At 42.4% G+C, this 20,879-nt stretch overlaps 1 protein-coding gene across 1 annotated transcript in view; it reads left to right on the top strand.

Moving 5' to 3' along the window:
* Positions 1–20,879, top strand: part of LOC311526311 (connector enhancer of kinase suppressor of ras 2-like) — a gene marked incomplete at its 5' end in the record, with an annotated part of 376,450 nt that overhangs the window by 221,462 nt on the left and 134,109 nt on the right. Inside the window, one exon of the mRNA XM_084639211.1 lies at positions 19,506–19,592. Coding sequence (XP_084495337.1) covers positions 19,506–19,592 — 87 coding nt within the window. The remainder of the gene's footprint in view (positions 1–19,505; positions 19,593–20,879) is intronic.

Genomic DNA, 20,879 nt, shown 5'->3' with positions numbered 1-20,879 from the left:
GTGACAACATTTCCCTGTCATTGTCACCAGTGAAAAGAATTACCCTTTCTGTCAGACAGGGCACTCCCTAAGAGGCTGGTTCTGTCCTCTGAGACATGCATACACTTCCCACTGAAGTCAGTCAGCAGCCCATATGAATGTTTGGGGCTCAATTTGATCCTTAGTCTTTTGTTTCACTTGGAATAATTCTAAATAGTTGCACCGATTACTGTCAGGAATTAATCACAAGTATCAGGTTTGTCCCTTCTGCTTCAACTTTCTGACTTCCACTTCCCATCATGCATTTGAATTATTGTTGAAAGAAATTATGATAAACACTGTAAGAAATGGCTTCTGGCAAACTCATTAAAAGCAGAGTTGGAATCTGTGCAACGTACTTGCATTCCTCTGGGAAACTGTAAAAACACAAGAATCTTCCACTAATGATTTTTTTAGGTGATATATATAACTTTGTAAACCTAAGCACATGCTATTCTTTACCTGATGACAATTTTGCTGCTCAGGAACTAACTTTAATAGTAAATAAGGTGTACACTGTGCATCTTGGAGAGGTTCTCTTCTGTGTTGTTTCTCTCCTACTGTGCTTATCTTATACTAATTTAGTTTGTGCAGCCCCCATGTAAAGCACTAGCAGAAACTAACAGCAAGGTGCTGAATTTTAAATGAGATTTCGGAAAAATGCATTTCTGGGACTTAATGCTGCCACCTCTTCTTCTCCATAGAAAGCATTAAACCAATGCCACTCATGAAGATAATCCCGAAGTTAATGAAAGAGGAGAGAGGATCCAATATGGCCTGCTTTCCCTAAACTCCTGGCATTCCTGCGTGTTTGGGGCTTAGTTGGCTGTTGGGAGGACACATAGCCTGGATGCACCCACTCTACATGACTTTTACTCCCATAGGAAAAAACATTAGAATTGCCAGCGAATTTGTTTTTGGAAATTAAGGATGCTCACTGGTGAATCTGGTTGATATGTGGCATTTATTTGTAATATATGAACAAAGGACTAATAAGAATATGACCGCATAACTGGCTACACTACAGAAGCAGGATTTTTGCTACAAAGTCAGTGGATACCACAAGCCATCTATGGTTAAGTATAAGAACTGGTTTCTATGCAAGCCTGACTAACTGCACAACTGGTATGTCTAAAAACCTTAAAATGGGACTGGCATATCTCCAGATATGTACACAATCTCTTTAGAGACAGGACTAGGCAGCACAGAATTTACTAGGCCGTTGAGGGCAACCTTGAGAAATTTCTCTTCTTTGACTTTCTCAAAGAGAGCAAATCTGGAAAGCCCTTAAATCCAAGATATTTGGAGGAGAAACTTAAACCTATAGAATACTACTTTTTTAAAAGACATTGTTTCATGTTCTCGTTTTTCCTTCCCTCACAGAAGTATTTCCATACCTAAGTTAGTCTTCTAGGATAATAGGAAAATATTGATCAAAATGCATCTCCTTTTCTGTCTCACTCTTAATCTTCGGAAAGTGCCTTCACTTGGTTCCTCAAGATATTTCAGGAAATATCTTAGTACTACTCCGATTTTAGACTAGCGGCAGAAGTCCAGATGGAGATTTCAAACTTTGTTTGGCGATAATTGGACTTGAGGTTTTGATTTGGCTCATTATAAAGATAGGGTTCATTTGCAAAATTAAGTTTTGTATTAGAAATACCACCCAAAGAATAGGGAACTTCATCTAGGTTTGTAATATTTTTTGAAGTAAACTTACAAGCACGTGAGAAAAGCTTGTTTCATTTGGTGTATTGTTTTAATGTGAGTGAAAAATTCTTGCAGAATTCACATATGTTCTGATAAAGATTTAAACATCACATCCAACTTCTCAGTGGAATAAGTTCTGTGGTCACAATTTCTGCATAAGTAAATATGCATATGCTATATTTTTTTCTAGACTACACAAGTTAAAAAATGAGAGGGGGGGATTTTGTATCGTGCTTTGAGACACTCTGATAGAAGGCAACAGTTGGAGAAGAAAAGAGTATCATTATTAGTGCCTCTCTTTCTGTTTATGTTGAATCCATACCAGCAATTATTTATAAGCATGCTTTTCTCTTACAATGTAGACAGGGTATATTTTGCCTCTGAAGAGCATGTTACAATCATGTTAGAACTCCATTGTATACTATACGTAGAGAAGCAGGTTTAGGTCCTTAGCTGAATCAGTGGTCTTCTCGGTGGAACTGCACAGAGAAGAAGACAAGCCATCTTTGCATTCCCCAGTGATTCCTGGAACTACAAAAGTCAGATTGAGGCGTTCTCTAAATTATGCCACACTGCAATGATGATCGTCAAAGGGATTTCAACAGCTGGGGCTTGCTGAAGTATATGATGTCATGACCACACCCCTCCCCAGAAATGTTCCCAGTATGCCCCCTACATCAGGACTGGGAGTGGGGAAGAGACAGAGCCTGCTACTCTCTGCAATCCAGAGATCTCCCAGGCAAGGGGCATTCAGGTTTCCAAATGCTTTGCATTGCTTTTGTTTCAAGAACAGTCCTCAAAAAAATTCCCAGTCCATGCTAATCAAGTAAACAGTACTAGGGCTTGCCAGCAACAATGGTATTTAAATATGGTGGTAGGTGGCACAGTTTCAACCATGATATGGACAGGGCCTTAGTTAAATGTCATTCTGTTTCCTGATAAGATTGGAGAAACCTTAGTAGATCATTTGTCTCTGTAGCATATTTCCAGTATACTGTACAATCAGACACTATAACCTGCACAATGCTCGAAAGAGTAGTCACCAAATTAAAACTGAAGAGTAAGACTCCATATTAATACTGTTATCATTCAGTTTTTATCATCTCCCTGAGCAAGTAAATCCCACAGGCTTTTACCTTAATATAGAATCAAAGAGAAACCTGAATTGTGTTTGAAATGTGAGCCAGTAATATGGATTTGGCTTGCTTTCATAAACTCATACTGTTCAATGACCTGTAGTTAGAACATCAGGCAATGTGTGTGTGCACGCCAGATCCCAGTACCATTTAAACTTTCTTCTTACGCTCATGATGGGACCATTGTGTCTGCTTTCCACAGCTTTGAGAAATTGTTTGAAAACTTAGAATGAAAATTTAAAAAAAATAAAAAATAAAGCAGCAGCGCAGGAAAAGGCCTTGCAAAGTAAAGAAAAAGTGAAAACAAACAGAAAGCACATTTGTATTTACCTCTGGTGCTTGTAGGAGAAATTAGTAAAGCAAGAAGTTTTAAACACGTGTTGTTAAAAGGAAGCTAAGCTTTCTAACCCTGAGAAGAACTTTTTAGTTTTATTTTTATAGTGTGTTTTAAATCTCTCGTTTTAAAGAGCCACTTTTGTAAGCTTCAAGAATTATGATAAATGATTGTGTTTATGCTTTCAAGCTATGGTTTATCTTTGGTTCAATATCTAGAAGCTTGGGACTGTTGCTGGAGCTGAATACCCAGGGTAAAGAGGAAAAAATAATATTTTAAAAATTAAATATATTTTAAATCACTTTCCTAGTTAAATAGTCTGTTCACAGTGTTTGTGGGGTTCATACAAACTGCAGTTCAGAAATTCCTACAGGGGATTTGCCAAAATACGAATGATGGTCATAATCTAGTGCCTATCACAGCTGGTAGATTTAATGAATCTGCCAGAAGTCCCTGCAGTTCTTCTTCAGGTATGGAGAAAGTAGCCAGAGTGTCAGAACTATATATAAAATGGGAAAGGTTATTAAGCATAAGGGTTTCACACATGCTGTAGGACACCACTTCAAATAGAGTGGGTAGCTAAGGTTTAGCAGGTAGTACGATATATTGCAAATTGTTGTAATGAACTGTAAAACTGGTGTGTCTTTTTAGTCAATGGTTTTTAGTGTCCAATAGAGTTCACAGAATCATAGAATATCAGGGTTGGAAGGGACTTCAGGAGGTCATCTAGTCCAACCCCCTGCTCAAAGCAGGACCGATCCCCAATTAAATCATCCCAGCCAGGGCTTTGTCAAGCCTGACCTTAAAAACTTCTAAGGAAGGAGATTCCACCACCTCCCTAAGTAACGCATTCCAGTGTTTCACCACCCTCCTAGTGAAAAAGTTTTTCCTAATATCCAACCTAAACCTCCCCCACTGCAACTTGAGACCATTACTCCTTGTTCTGTCATCTGCTACCACTGAGAACAGTGTAGATCCATCCTCTTTAGAAGTGTGAGCAACAAGAGTGATGTAGTGGTGGGAGTCTGCTATAGACCACCGGACCAGGGGGATGAGGTGAATGAGGCTTTCTTCCGGCAGCTCGCAGAAGCTACTAGATCACATGCCCTGGTTCTCATGGGTGACTTTAATTTTCCTGATATCTGCTGGGAGAGCAATACAGCGGTGCATAGACAATCCAGGAAGTTTTTGGAAAGCGTAGGGGACAACTTCCTGCTGCAAGTGCTAGAGGACCCAACTAGGGCGGGAGCTTTTCTTGACCTGCTGCTCACAAACCAGGAAGAATTATTGGGGGAAGCAAAAGTGGATGGGAATCTGGGAGGCAGTGACCATGAGTTGGTTGAGTTCAGGATCCTGATACAGGGAAGAAAGTTAAGCAGCAGGATACGGACTCTGGACTTCAGGAAAGCAGACTTCGACTCCCTCAGGGAACAGATGGGTAGGATCCCCTGGGGGACTAACATGAAGGGGAAAGGAGTCCAGGAGAGCTGGCTGTATTTCAAGGAATCCCTACTGAGGTTACAGGGACAAACCATCCCAATGTGTCGAAAGAATAGTAAATATGGCAGGCGACCAGCTTGGCTTAACAGTGAAATCCTAGCGGATCTTAAACATAAAAAAGAAGCTTACAAGAAGTGGAAGGTTGGACATATGACTAGGGAAGAGTATAAAAATATTGCTCGGGCATGTAGGAATGAAATCAGGAGGGCCAAATCGCACCTGGAGCTGCAGCTAGCCAGAGATGTCAAGAGTAACAAGAAGGGTTTCTTCAGGTATGTTGGCAACAAGAAGAAAGCCAAGGAAAGTGTGGGCCCCTTAATGAATGAGGGAGGCAACCTAGTGACAGAGGATGTGGAAAAAGCTAATGTACTCAATGCTTTTTTTGCCTCTGTTTTCACGAACAAGGTCAGCTCCCAGACTGCTGCGCTGGGCATCACAACATGGGGAATAGATGGCCAGCCCTCTTTGGAGAAAGAGGTGGTTAGGGACTATTTGGAAAAGCTGGACGTGCACAAGTCCATGGGGCTGGACGAGTTGCATCCGAGAGTGCTAAAGGAATTGGCAGCTGTGATTGCAGAGCCATTGGCCATTATCTTTGAAAACTCGTGGCGAACGGGGGAAGTCCCGGATGACTGGAAAAAGGCTAATGCAGTGCCAATCTTTAAAAAAGGGAAGAAGGAGGATTGTGGGAACTACAGGTCAGTCAGCCTCACCTCAGTCCCCGGAAAAATTATGGAGCAGGTCCTCAAAGAATCAATCCTGAAGCACTTACATGAGAGGAAAGTGATCAGGAACAGTCAGCATGGATTCACCAAGGGAAGGTCTAATCGCCTTCTATGATGAGATTACTGGTTCTGTGGATGAAGGGAAAGCAGTGGATGTATTGTTTCTTGACTTTAGCAAAGCTTTTGACACGGTCTCCCACAGTATTCTTGTCAGCAAGTTAAAGAAGTATGGGCTGGATGAATGCACTATAAGGTGGGTAGAAAGTTGGCTAGATTGTCAGGCACAACGGGTAGTGATCAATGGCTCCATGTCTAGTTGGCAGCCTGCATCAAGTGGAGTGCCCCAGGGGTCGGTCCTGGGGCCAGTTTTGTTCAATATCTTCATAAATGATCTGGGGGATGGTGTGGATTGCACTCTCATCAAATTTGCGGATGATACTAAACTGGGAGGAGTGGTAGATACGCTGGAGGGCAGGGATAGGATACAGAGGGACCTAGACAAATTGGAGGATTGGGCCGAAAGAAATCTGATGAGGTTCAATAAGGATAAGTGCAGGGTCCTGCACTTAGGATGGAAGAACCCAATACACAGCTACAGACTAGGGACCGAATGGCTAGGCAGCAGTTCTGCAGAAAAGGACCTAGGGGTGACAGTGGACGAGAAGCTGGATATGAGTCAGCAGTGTGCCCTTGTTGCCAAGAAGGCCAATGCCATTTTGGGATGTATAAGTAGGGGCATAGCGAGCAGATCGAGGGACGTGATCGTCCCCCTCTATTCGACATTGGTGAGGCCTCATCTGGAGTACTGTGTCCAGTTTTGGGCCCCACACTTCAAGAAGGATGTGGATAAATTGGAGAGAGTCGGGCGAAGGGCAACAAAAATGATTAGGGGTCTGGAACACATGACTTTTGAGGAGAGGCTGAGGGAACCGGGATTGTTTAGTCTGCAGAAGAGAAGAATGAGGGGGGATTTGATAGCTGCTTTCAACTACCTGAGAGGTGATTCCAGAGAGTATGGTTCTAGACTATTCTCAGTGGTAGAAGAGGACAGGACAAGGAGTAATGGTCTCAAGTTACAGTGGGGGAGGTTTAGGTTGGATATTAGGAAAAACTTTTTCACTAGGAGGGTGGTAAAACACTGGAATGCGTTAACTAGGGAGGTGGTAGAATCTCCTTCCTTAGAAGTTTTTAAGGTCAGGCTTGACAAAGCCCTGGCTGGGATGATTTAATTGGGGATTGGTCCTACTTTGAGCAGGGGGTTGGACTAGATGACCTTCTGAGGTCCCTTCCAACCCTGATATTCTATGATTCTTTGGAACCCCCTTTCAGGTAGTTGAAAGCAGCTATCAAATCCCCCCTCATTCTTCTCTTCCGTAGACTAAACATCCCCAGTTCCCTCAGCCTCTCCTCATAACCCATGTGTTCCAGTCCCCTAATCATTTTTGTTGCTCTCCGCTGGACTCTTTCCAATTTTTCCACATCCTTCTTGTAGTGTGGGGCCCAAAACTGGACACAGTACTCCAGATGAGGCCTCACCAGTGTCGAATAGAGGGGAACGATTCCATCCCTCGATCTGCTGGCAATGCCCCTACTTATAGATCCCAAAATGCCATTGGCCTTCTTGGGAACAAGAGCACACTGTTGACTCATATCCAGTTTTTCGTCCACTGCAGGTCCTTTTCTGCAGAACTGCTGCCTAGCCATTCGGTCCCTAGTCTCTAGCAGTGCATTGGATTCTTCCATCCTAAGTGCAGGACTCTGCACTTGTCCTTGTTGAACCTCATCAAATTTCTTTTGGCCCAATCCTCCAATTTGTCTAGGTCCCTCGGTATCCTATCCCTACCCTCCAGCGTATCTACCTCTCCTCCCAGGTTAGTGTCATCTGCAAACTTGCTGAGAGTGCAATCCACACCATCCTACAGATCATTTATGAAGATATTGAACAAAACCGGCCCCAGGACCGACCCTTGGGGCACTCCACTTGATGCCGGCTGCCAACTAGACATGGAGCCATTGATCACTACCTGTTGAGTTATGAATTTAAGTTTCCAGACTTGTCTTTTGAAGGTGCTCTGCAGGTTTCCTTTGAGGACAAAGACTGAGAAGTGAAATATGGAGAGTGATCATCTTGTGAAAAGTGTTCACCCATGATACGGTGTTTTTGTATCTTTTATCATTTTATGTGTGAGTTCATTCGAGAACATAGTGATTTTCTGGTTTCACCCACATAGCTGTAGCTGAGGCATTTGATGCACTAATGCGGTACACCACATGTTGTAATAGGCATGTGTAGGACCCATGGATCTTGAAAGGTATGTTGGGGTGGTGTTGATCATCACAGCAGTGGAGATATGTCTGCAGGTTTTGTATCTGTTATGATGGCAGGATCTGTTGCTGCTTTGAGTTGGTGTGTTCTGGTCTGTGTGAAGCTTGCTTCTGATGATGTGCTTGGTGAGGCTGAAGTGTTGTTTGAAGGCCAGAAGAGGGAGTTCAGGAAATATTTCTTTCATGACATGGCTGCTGGATCTATGGAGGTTGTGTGGTGATTTGTGGGTTTTTTTTGTATATAGTCATTTATAGGGTTCCATTGTTGAAGCTGATTGTGGTGTCAGGGAAGTTGACACTGGTGAGGGAATGTTCAGAGAGAGTTTGATGGATGGGTAGCGATTGTTAAAATTGTGGTGGAAATCTATGAGGGAGCTTAGGTTGTCTGTCCAGAGGACGAAAATATCATTGATGTACCTCAGATATATCATTGGTTTGTGGTAAGTTTTTCCAGAAATTCTTCCTTGAAATGGCCTTTGAAGAAGTTGGCATAATGGGGAGCCATCCTAATACCCAAGGCTGTTTCCATGGTTTGGACAAAGTGTTTGTTGTTAAATGTAAAGTTGTTGAGGGTGAGGATGAAATGGATGAGTTTGGCAATGTGTTTGGGGTAGATTTCTGAGCATTGTTCATTATCTTGTGAGTATTTGAGGCAGGCATCGTTCCTGTCATAGTGAGGGATGTTGTTGTGTAGGGAGGTGACATCCATGGTGGCAAAGATGGTGTACGGGGGCGATTGGGGGGGGGTGTTAATGTTGCAAAGTTTCTGGGAGAAGTTGGTAGTGTCTTGGTGGAAACTGCCCTTTTGTGTAGTAAGTGGTTTGAGGACAGTTTCTATGCCTCCTGATATTTCTTCAGTAAGAGTGGCCTGATGTGATGGGTCTGCCGTGGTTCCATTGTTTGTCTAACTTGGGAAACATGTAAAAGGTCCCTGGGGTGAGTTTGTGAGGAAAGAGGTTGTAGTGTTTTTCTTGGAGTTATTGTATCTGAGCATACAACAGATGCATAGAATCTATAAGCTGTGATGCTGGGGTCTGTAAAAGAGTGTCTGCTACGAATAGATTTTTCCCAGGAATGTAAGTTAAATCCATTAACCTTATCAATAGAGATTGGCATCTCAGCAGTGCTTGATCTAGGTCTTTTCTGTTGGTGAGGGCTATAAGTGGTTTATGGTCTGTTATCAGTGTAAAAGAATCCAGTCTTCACAGATATTTGTAAAAGTTCTGACATGTCCATATGCTTGCCAGGCAACTCATTTTCAATCTGTGCATGTAGTTTTTCTGTTTCTGTGAGCATGCAAGAGAAAAATATAATTGGCTTCCACTCAGATCCTTGTTGCAGCAATATGCCACCTAGACTATAGATGTTTACATCCACCCTGACCATTGTGGGTTTGTTCACATCACAGTACTTGAGAATTGGAGCTGTTGAGATTATCTCCTTCTTGAAGTCAATTTCTTGATGTGACCCCATAGCCGCACTGTGTTGGACTTTAATAGTTCATTCCGTGGTTTTGTCACTATAGAAAGATCTTGTGGGTATTGACCAAGGTAATTTACCCGCCCAGTACATGTCTCGGTTCTAGTATATTTATTGGTGTTTTCAACTCCTGAATTGCTTTTACTTTCTCAGATGTAGGACTGATTCCATGTATTTTTATTGTCTGTCCCAAAAACTCAATTTGGTATAGACAGAAAACATACTTATCCTTATGTAGCTCCAGTCCAGACTGACTGATTAAATGTTAGAGGTTTTGTTATATTCTTTGGTTGATGATCCATTTATCAAAATATTGTCCATGAAAACTACAACTCCATTTGAAGTACTTGTGGCACCTTAGAGACTAACCAATTTATTTGGTTATGAGCTTATGCTCAAATAAATTGGTTAGTCTCTAAGGTGCCACAAGTACTCCTTTTCTTTTTACAAATACAGACTAACACGGCTGTTACTCTGAAACTCCATTTGAGTTTATTAACGGTTCTACCATCTTTCTTTGGAAAATTTCAGGTGCACTGGTAAATCCCAAAGGTAATCTTCAGAAGCAAAATATCCCAAAGGTTGTGATAAATGTTGTCAGTTTAGCACTTCCTTTGGCTAAAGGAATTTCCCAAAATCCACTCGAAGATGATGGAAAGGTATACATAGATTCTGTGGACACATACCGACCAGTGTCAGAAAAGAGACTGCATCAGTTACAACAAGCAACCATGACAGATACACAACTTCAAGAAGTTCTAAATTACTTTAGGGCCAACTGGCCCAAGTATCTAAAGGAGACTAAGAAAGTGAAACTAACTAAATGTCATTAACAGGCTAACCAGTCAGTATGGTGGCTGGGCATCAGCAAGGACGTAAAGAATAAAAGTTCTGCCATGTTCACATGAAGATATATCAGACCAACACAATGCAAAGATCCTTTAATAACAAAACCTCTACCAGACAGACCTTGGAAAAGACTAGTTGCAGATTTATGTGAATTCAAAGGACATTATTACCAGGTTGGAGTGAACTATTTTTCCAAGTATAGAAATAACGTATCTGAAAGACATATGTCTCACAGTGTTATTGAGAAACTGAAGTGCACTTTTGCCATTTCTACCATTACAGAACAACTAGTGAAGGACAACAGACCACAATTCACTGGAGTGGAATTTGTCATTCCAAACTAAATATGATTTTGGTTGTATTATTAGCAGCCCACAGAAGAGGTTGAGAGAGCTGTACAGACAGCCAAGGAAGTCCTACAGCAAGAAGATCCATTCTTTGCTATTTTGAGTTACAGATCATCACTGATAACAGTTACTAGATATAGCCTAGCCCAACTCCAGATGGGAAGACAACTCAGAACTACTGCTTCGTCTTTGGAAAATAGTCTATCTCTAAAGTAGCCAGATGTGAACAGAGTAGCCAAATCAGATAAAAAGGCAAAAAGAGCTTATAAACACTTGTACAACAGACATCACTCAGAAAACTGACAGGTCTAGAATATAGTGACATCCAACTGGATGGAGAAAAAGGATGGAGAATGCCAGGTGTTGGAAAGTAAAATAATTGATCACCCAGATCATATGTAATTGAGACCGACAGGGGAGAGTTCAACAGAAACTGTCACATCTATAGTTTGTTCCTCAGAAAGAACAATCAGCAGAACAAACTCTACAGATGGCGGATGAAGAACAAGAAGATGACTCAAGGATTCCAAACCAGCCACAGCCTGTTGTTGTAACTAATGGACAGACAAATGACCAAATTGTTAGGTATTCAGATGGTGTAATTAGCAACTCAGTACAATTGAGAGACACTAAACTGACTGGTCCATACTGAACTTTTATTGGACCAACTTCTGTTGGTGATCAAGACAAGCTTTTGAGCTGCACAAAGTGTGTCACAGCTAAATACAAGGTTGAACAGATAGTTTAGCTGTGACTCCCTGAATACCTTTCCTGGACCTGAGGAAGAGCTCTGTGTAGCTCAAAAGCTTTTCTGTCTCATCAACAGAAGTTGGTCCAATAAAAGATATTACCTCATCCACCTTGGGTCTCTAATATTCTGGGACCAACACGGCTTCAAGCAACACTGCATACTTTGTTTGAGCATACAACAGCTATACCTGGCAGTTCATTAAAGGATCTTAAGAAACCAGATGTGTTTCCCTCTGGGTTGGAAGCTCTGTAACCAGTCCATATCTGGTATATGACTCCATGTACAAAGTTTGTTGCCCCTTCTGATTAGAGCCTGTGTGCTAATTCAGACAGGCCTAAATTCTAGAGTCCCACAGCTTCCTTCTGGACCTGTGTAATAATTCAGATAGAGTTTTATTCAAGAGTTCCACAACCCTCCTTCTGGAGCCTGTGTGCTATAAGCCACACAAGTTTCTTCCTCTGGGATCAGGATTCCCTTAACCTTCCTTCTGGGGCTGTGCTAATTCAGGCCAGCTGCAGTCTTAAACCAGCATCTCTCAGCTGGCTATTTTTTCAGTTCAGTCCTTCCATCCTTGCATTGGGAAAGCTTAGCAGGAAGCAGTTCTTCTCCTGCTAGCGTCTCTCCTTTTATGAGGGAGGATTCAGCCTATATGCAACCCTCCTTCCCAGGATTTGTGCCAGCTTTGCTCCCACCCTGTTCTACAAGAGTTCCTGGGACTTTAAAGAAGCCATAGCATGAATTTTCCCCATATACTAATTCCCTCTTTCCCAGTATTTGCCTCTGCCATTCACTAGGCTCCCAAGTACCCCAAAACTCCTGGAACCTTAAAGGGTCATGCCATGGAACATGGGTTGACTGACACCTAGTTTCTACTGCCCTTGAAGGGGACAGACAATCCGTATTACATTTACATTTAAACTTGCCTCTGGTTGTGCCTAGTGCTCCTTAATTGTCATCTGTCTTGAGTTACAGGGCTGCAGCCCCATACAATATGCATAAAAAGCATGCTTAACAGCTGTAGGGGCCAAGTTTGAGAGCTGTTTTCTTGTGCATTGATCTTAGTCTAACTCCTTTAATGTAATTATTCTGCAGTTGCTGAATGCTTAGTTGCTGACTCAGCTTATGACTCTGGAAGGTTGTGTAAAGCAGCCTGACTGTCAAAATGCTGCTTTTCTCCACATGCTAGATGGCTTTTCTAGATGCAATTTTCCTTTCACTTTTAATTTCTCTATTAGGATATATATTATACTTGAATATTGTATTGTTCCTAATATCCCTAGACAATCTGAACCGAATTCAGAATGGAATCTAGGCAGCCTTAACTGGTGTAACATACACCTTTTTCCAAACCCTATTCCAGCAATATGTATTTTTGCATTCATTCAAACTCCTTCAGACAGACTGATTTATTTACTTTGTGCTAGCTAGTTTTCGGGCCCCTTTGTGCTGCCAACTGACACAAAAGGGCCAGAGCAGATCTGGCCCATGGTCCTGAATGGCCATTTATGTCCTTTTTATAAGTCTCTTGGAATTCAGAGTAAACCAAATGTATTCGAATCAGAGAGACTATGGCAGTACTGCTCCACGCCAGAATCTTCCGGATAGAAGTTTGGCTTCGCTATGAAGTTTAAGGATTTTCATGGCTTCCTAGCCACAGCTGTTTCATCCAACAAAAGGTTAGAAACAACTGCCCCTCAAAGTATAAACTGGAAAGAAACTCAGAATTCAACCTTGCATTTTCAAGAGAGGTTTTCCCCATAGGAGAGGACAATCCAGGCCTCTTTTGCAGATCTTCTGCACAGGGCCATTTTTATGTTGTAAACTGGTATGCCACCCATACCAAATAGGAGATTTAACCTAGGTAAAAATGTGGAGGTTTTATAGTAAATTGCTATGCTTTTTGCCCCATAAACAAAAATCTATAAGTATATGACTCAGAAGCATGAGCATGTAATTGTTTTTTCTTGTATTTGTCATGATTTGAGAATCAGCTATAGCAGAGCATGACCTTTTACACTGTCCGTTTATATCCTATTCTAGCTCATTACTGGAGGATTTTTTCAATAGGTAAATGTCCTTTTTATGGGGAAAAGTATGTCTCACAATTTTAATCATCTTTAAGTACAGATTTTTGCTCAAAGCATTTTACCTGACATGAGAATTCTAGTATAAAAGTTACAATATTTTAAAAATCTTTCTATATATTGAGTTGTACAAAACAACTGTAATCAGACAAAAACGATCACTTTCCATCTCTAGTTTAAATTTAAATTTCATTTTGTTTAAACCCACCTTGTATATCCTTGAAGTAACAATATAGTTTTACAGTTCTTTTATAAATAAGGGGTAAGCCAAAATAATTAGATTTGAACCCCTTATAATTTCAGACAAGAGTCCTGATACAAATTTGATAACAGCTAATATGGTGAAATTTCTTCCATTTTGACTCCAAATTTCATAATATTTCTGTACTCTTGACTCTGAACCCTAGTTATGACTTGTTTACCAGAACAGATCTATATCCAACCACCTCCTCCTGGCCAAAGTGTTAAAATCCAAAATGTATGAGACTCCTAAAGCCCCTAAAAAGGGAGTAGGCACATATTTGGAAGGAAGACGAGAAAAAATTAAACTAAGTTTGGTTCCATTTTGGTTTGGAAATGTTTGGTTCCAAAATGTTTGGTTCCATTTTAAAAGCTGTCTAAGGAACAATCAGCTCCTTCATACAGCAGCCTGGTGTCCTGTCTAAATCAGGAAATGTCTGATTTTATTTTTAACTGCAGAGCAGTGCCGTAACACCTTTGTGAATGGCTAATACTAATGTTGGCTGATACACATGACATACATAAGTGAAGCCTTTTTAAAGTCATAGCTAGGATTGCTATCAATCCAGTATTGACTCCTGGTATTCAGAGAACATTTCAGCATGACTTTTTTTGTACACCTTGACAGTTTTTGCTTTTGTTTGGAGCTTTGTATTATGAGAATTAGTATGCAAAATCAGCAATTTGTTTTGTTGGAGCTGTGTTTGTCTCCCATCACAAGTTCCTGTCTTTTATGCTGATTGCTCTGTGCTGGTTCGCACTAATGCTCTCCAAATCTCAGCATGGGCTTGCTCAGCAATAAATTGGAAGGTCAGAGTCCTTTCCTCTTTGGCATTCTCTCCAAGTCTAAAGAACTTATATTTAGTGAAAACTGAGAGACCATCTTGCACAAAGTTTATACACAAGTAGAAATTAGCAGATCTGCGGTTTTATGTTCTGCCAAATCAACACTCACTATTATTTGAATATATTTTGCTATGGGTGCTATGCAGACATTAAAGAGAATAAGGTCCTGCCCTATGATATTTACAGTCTCGTGTGGCAAAGATAATACAATGAGAAATGATAAAATAACATAAGTGTGGAGAGGAAAGAAGAGAAACAAAAAGGAAAGAAATTCTGTTATTGGGAGACTATATAGGGATCCTCATTTTAATTTAGCTTGCCTGCACCTAAGAAATTACAATCTGTCTTTATCAGTATTGTAAAGTACGTGCACATTGTGAGAGAGTTATCTGGTGCTTTGTGGGGTTGGATCCATTACAGGAGGTTTCTGTAGTTTATAAGACTCTTGTGTTGTGGAATGATTAAGGGACTGAATGTGATACAAATAGAGTATGAAAAGATTGTCTTGTTTTGTCTTCCCCCAACCCCTATTATATTTGTTTACGCTGCAGCATTTTTCTATTCTAGTTCCTTTCATGCTTTCTTCCTCTCAGTTGAACAGAGCAGCAGAGAATACTGACACCTGGGAATCAGTTGGGTTGCCTTAACAACAATTAGGTAGAAAACTCAGGGAATAATTTCCCTGATTTACTCTTGCAGGGTTGTGGTAGCCATGTTGATCTCAGGATATTAGCGAGACAAGGTGGGAGAGATATCTTTTATTGGACTAAGTTGTTAAGAAGGCAGAATCTGGGACCAGTCAGAACAGGAGATGGGCCAGAAAAAACAGTTCCTGAGTTTGAGTGTGGGTAATTTATACACTGGAAGCTTCTGGTGGCCTGAACCTGAATGCTAAGCTCCATGTGCTGAGGCTAAACCTGCAGTGTTTTGTGCATATCCTTTTCCATCTCACAGAAGGACAAATAAAACTTTTGTTTAACCCTCAAAAAAGAGAGGTACCTGTGAGTCTGTTTATGAAAGTTAGATCTACCACTGGAGCAGGGGTGGCAGGTTTGTATAATTTTTGGTGGTGCCCAGAACGGGTCCAACTCCATCCACCACCACACACACACACACACACCTTCCTAAGGCTCTGGAAAGGAGTTTGGGTAAAGGAGGGAGTTCGGGGTTCAGGCTCTGGGAGGAAGTTTGGGTGTGGGCTCTGGGATGGAGTTTGGGTGCTAGGTACAGGCTCTGGGCTGGGGCACTGGGGTTGTATGTGGGGGGAGGGCTCTGGGAGGGAGTTTGGGTGCAGGAGGGGGTTTGAGGTGCAAGCTCTGGGAGAGAGTTTGGGTGTGGGAGGGGGGTTGGGTGCTGGGTGCAGGCTCTGGACTGGGGCAGAGGGTTCGGATGTGAGGTGTGGGACTGGGCCGGGGATGAAGAGTTTAGGGTGCAGCAGGCAGGCTGCCCCAGGCCTGGGGCAGGGGTTCAGACAGGAGGACTTCCCTCAGCCCTCTCCCCGCCGGCAGCAGCGAGCCGAGGGGGGGGGCCTCCCTAGCCCCCCCAGCATGACACTCACCCAAGCCCCCCCAGGCTGCTGCTCAGGAGGTCCAGCCAGGATAAGTCGCCCCCCAGAGTTGACTCAGAGTTGCCTGCTGAGGTGGGTGAGGGCTGCCATGCACCTCCTCCCTCCGCAAGTACAGCAGCCATCTCAGCCTGCCCCCAGTGCTGCTCCCTAAGTTGTAGCTGGCAGCAGCAGCAGTTGGCGAGGGAGCACAGTGCAGAGCTGCAGGGGCAGCCGCCTGCTGCCCAGGGCAGGCAGGGACGGTTGGGGGAAGCACGCAGGGGTGGAAGGCGGGGCTGGGGGAAAGACCTGGCCCTGAACATTGGTGAAACCAAACCCCACGGGCCCTGAATTTTCTGGAGCCCGGGCACCATGGGCCCATATAACTCACCGCCCTTGCACTGGAGGATTACCTCTCACATATGGTACTAGGTAAGAAATAATAACTATAAAGCATTATCACACAAATTTGACACTGCATTCATAGTTATTATGAATCAGTTTCTAGTCCATTTTACTTTCAGGATCTTATACACTTAGCATAGTGCTGCCATGTTTGAGTTGCAAACCCTGGAAGAGAATGATTATTTGTTTTTTTAAAAATGTTTGCAGTTTGAATGATTTCTTTTAACTTCACAGAAGGATTTTTATTGATCTCAAGTTTTGTAAAAGTTTATTATTACAAAATCTAAAACTTGCTGTCAAGTTTGGCCTACCTGTATCCTTTTAATTAATTTTGATGGACAATCTGCTTAATCTTGTTCAGTTCTTCTAAGGTGCAGTGCCCAATCCAGTCTTTACAAATGTTGAAAGGCATTACACATAAAACTGAAACCAAAGGTATTTAAGAAAATATAACAGGAAAAATCCAAGTCAGAGAAAATCCAAATAAGAAATACTCAAAATGCCTTTTATTATAATTATATTTTTAAAAAGATGGTTAAGGGAAAGTGCCATTAGAACAATGGAGAAAGGTAAATAATATCTTATTATTTATAGGACAGGATTATTATGAAAGAAATCTTCCTATAAAAATAAATTATTAATTATTATGTTGTAATATTATAAATTAGTGACAGCTTAGTTAATATAGACCATTCAGTGAAGATGTTTCACATATCCATAAATAACAAAGTCCATTCATCCATCAGTACAGTAGCTATGCACCATAAGTGCTTTTTTTCAGTAATGAACAGTAGAATTGAGGAAATGAGCTACTGGAAACAAGAAAAGAAACTTTTATGTACAGTGTTTTCAGATATGTGATTATTTTAGGAACAAGATAGTTGGGCAATGTTTAATGTTTCAGAAAATAACTTGATTCTGAAACAAGCAGACCACAGAACTAGACTCAGCTTGGCTTTTGGAATGTTTTTTTTCATTCCATGATGCTAGGGGGCTTATTCCTTCACCCACTTACTTCCCTGGTCCTTCTCGCATGAACAGAGAGCAACAATACCCGAAGTCCAAAGGTGCAAACAATTCAACATTTATTGGGGTGAACTTCCAGCAAGCACAATTCCAGTTTCCTTCCTTAGTGTCCACCTTCCCAGCTCTGACACCACAGAGCCTTACCTGTGTCCCTGTTCCCATTCCCCCCCCTTAGCAAAACATGATTCCAATTTCCCCATGCCCATTCCCTGTTCCCATCCCCCCTTAGCAAAACCTGATTCCAATTCGCCACTCCCATTCCCTGTTCCCATTTCCCCCCTTACTTCCTGATTGACTGCAGACTATATAGTAAAACTTGAGTTCTGCTTAGCTATACCTTAACCTATCATTTTACTGAAATTTAACTAACCAATCCTAACATATTGTAACATGATTATTTAACCACTTATATCCCATTACCTTAATTAGTTTACACCCAGCAAAATTAATTGTACAGCAGACAGAAACAATCACAGAACCAGACAGAGACCATGCAAATAAACAATAGCAAAGTGGGAACTATAATGACAAAGCAATACAGAAGTGAGGATTTCACAACTACATCTATAAAGACATAAGGGTTTCCCAGCTGTGTCTATCGATAAGTGAGTTCTTGCCAGACACGATGCTCTCAAACTAAGTTTCCTTTTACATCTTCTAGGCACTTCCCTTTCTCTGGAGGTGACAGGCACTATCAGGACAGGATTGTATTCCTAACAGCCCAATAGCACCTTCTTTCAGTGTGACTAGTTCGGAATGTGAGGATGTGACCAGTCGCTTCCCAGCTTATGGCTACCTCTGCTGCTTAGCCAAAGATCTTAGCCTAAGAACAGGGCCTCAGACTGTCAGTGAGAAAGGGCCTTTAAAGCGGCAGACAGTGATTTTGATTCTTTCTTTTATACTTCTAGAACTAGCTAAGAGATAAGAATACACCTAAATTCTTAGAGTATAGGCCTTTACAGACAGGCCTGAATATCTAAATCCTAACACATGAGGAGTTGACTCATGATCTAGAGCAGGGGTGGTCAGTCTGAGCCTGAGAAGGAGCCAGAATTTACCAATGTACATTACCAAAGAGCCACAGTAATACATCAGCAGCTCCCCATCATCTCCCCCACCAGCTCCTAGAGCCTCCCACCCACCAGCAGCCCCACTGATCAGCACCTCCCTCTCCCTTCCTGCACCTCCTGATCGGCAGTTTCGTGGCATGCAGGAGGCTCTGGGGGAAGGGGGAGGAGCAAGGGCACAGCAGGCTCAGGGGAGGGGACGGGAAGGGGTGGATTGCGGGCAGGGCCTGTGGCAGAGCCAGGGGTTGAGCAGTGAGCACCCCCTGGGGCACATTGGAAAGTTGGCGCCTGTAGCTCCAGTCCCGGAGTCGGTGCCTGTACAAGGAGCCGCATATTAACTTCAGAAGAGCCGCATGTGGCTCTGGAGCCACAGATTGGCCACCCCTGATCTAGAGGGTGGTTCTGTGTGTTCAATGATGATAATCAAGGTCAAAAAAGATTATCCCCCCGTAGTCAGTATTCCTAATTTAATGGCCTTGCTACCATAACTACTACTGGTTCATTCAGCATGGTTGTAGTGCAGATATTACAGTAAAGGTCAGACTAGTGGAAACCACCATTTCTGAATCTCTGTTTTTAACAAGGTGTCCTTTGTTTTCCTCAAGGCGTTTGCAGTTAGTCCACTTTCTATGTAGGTAAAAGATGCACGCATCAGCCAGCATGTACCTTTCAGAGTCAGATATGTGTTACAAGATTGATGTTACTGTTTTTAGACTGAGAGCTCTGAATTATTGTGGGTGAATCAGTGACCTTTCTAATTTTATCAAAGCATGTTAGCCACTTCAGAAAGCTTTTTTTCCTTCATTCAAAATCATCTGCTTGCTGAGCTGGGAACTCTCTTGCAGGAGATAGCTATACAGCAAAACTCTAATCTCAATTACAATAAGGAATAACTGCACTGAAATCAGTGGAGTTTACATTTAAATCATCATAACAAAAAGCAGAATCTGACCCATGATATTTAAAAGCTTCAGGGAGCTGTAACCTTAATAAATGGATGCTAATAAAACTGGAGGGTGATTTTTTTAACCAGTTTACAGGTATTAATTATTCTATCATACAACAACCTTTTATTAATGAGTTGCAAAAATTAAAATGGTTCCTCTTTGATTGTTTCCAGGTGACTTGAGGCCTGTTTCTATGCCTACAGAGTTCAGCTGGATTGGAGAGTCAAAAGAACCAAACATGTACAAGAGAGGCAGTCGAGGTGAGTACCTTCTCCACTGCTGTGATCCAAGATTTTTCTCTCTGTTCTTTAAAAAAGATGAAAATATGCATCACAGACACCTGCTGTAGTTCTCATGAGTGCCATGGAGAGTATGGAAGGGTCTACTAACTGTCCTGTTACTTCTGCTTTCCTGAAAATTAAAATAGAATTCTGTCAGTTAAGGCGTTCTAGTCTCTTTAATTGTAATAAAAAATGAAATACCTTTCCAAATGCCCGAGTGACTATATGGCTCAGATAATTGCGAATGATATATAAAACTTTAAAATATATTCATTCAGTATGATTCCATACCCACATTATACATACAAACTGATGTACTTAGAGTCCACTTTGATGACCTAGTCATGAAACTGCAACATCAAGGCTCAGTCTGGCAGTCCCTGAGTGTTCAAGCTGCCACTGATTTCAGTGAGTATTTTGGAGAAAAAAGGATTCAGGGTTGGGCCTTCGGGAAGAAGGTTGGTGGTAGAAATAGTACCAATAGCTAAAAGAATGTATTTGTCACGTTTCAGCTTTGATTGGTGGTGGATGAAACTTGCCGACTGTTCCTCATCTCTCTTAGCTGTTAGTGGTAGGGTGACCAGATATCCCATTTTTAACAGGACAGTCAAATTTTTAAGCCCTCCTGCAGGTGTCCCAACATTTCTTAAAAGTGGGTAAATTGTCCTATATTTTCTGCTTCCCCGCCATGAGGATCCCTGCTCGCCAGCTGCTCACCCACCTGTAGTGAGTGAGGCGGTCCAGTGACTGATGATGTGGGTGAGTGTGCAAGGCTGGTGGTGGAGTGAAGCTGCAGCATGCAGGGCTCGGCCCCTCCACCTGCCAGTCTCTCAGCGCAGCCCCTGCTGCATGCAGGCTCTCAGTAGGATTGCCAACTTTCTAATCACACAAAACTGAACACCTTTGCCCTGCTCCCTGCCCTGCCCCTTTCTGAGGCCCCACCCCTGCTCACTCCATCCCCCCTCCATTGCTTGCTCTCCCCCACCCTCACTCACTTTCACCAGGCTGGGGCAGAGGGTTGGGATGTGGGAGGGGGTGCAGGCTCCAGGGTAGGGCCAGAAATGAAGAGTTTGGAACGCAGGAGGGGGCTCAGGGCAGGGACAGGAGGTTGGGATGTGGGAGGGGGTGAGGGCTATGGGAGGGAGTTTGGGTGCAGGAGTGGGCTCAGGCCTGGGACAGGAGGTTGGGGTGTGGGAAGAGGATGTTGGGTGTAGGCTCTGGGAGGGAGTTTGGATGTGGGAGGGGGCTCAGGGCTGGGGCAAGGGG

Source organism: Lepidochelys olivacea (genome assembly GCF_965140295.1).
Source record: "Lepidochelys olivacea isolate rLepOli2 genome assembly, chromosome: 9".
Lineage (NCBI taxonomy): Eukaryota > Metazoa > Chordata > Testudines > Cheloniidae > Lepidochelys > Lepidochelys olivacea.
Note: the sequence above shows the minus strand (reverse complement) of the source record. Positions and strands in the feature narration are given on the sequence as shown.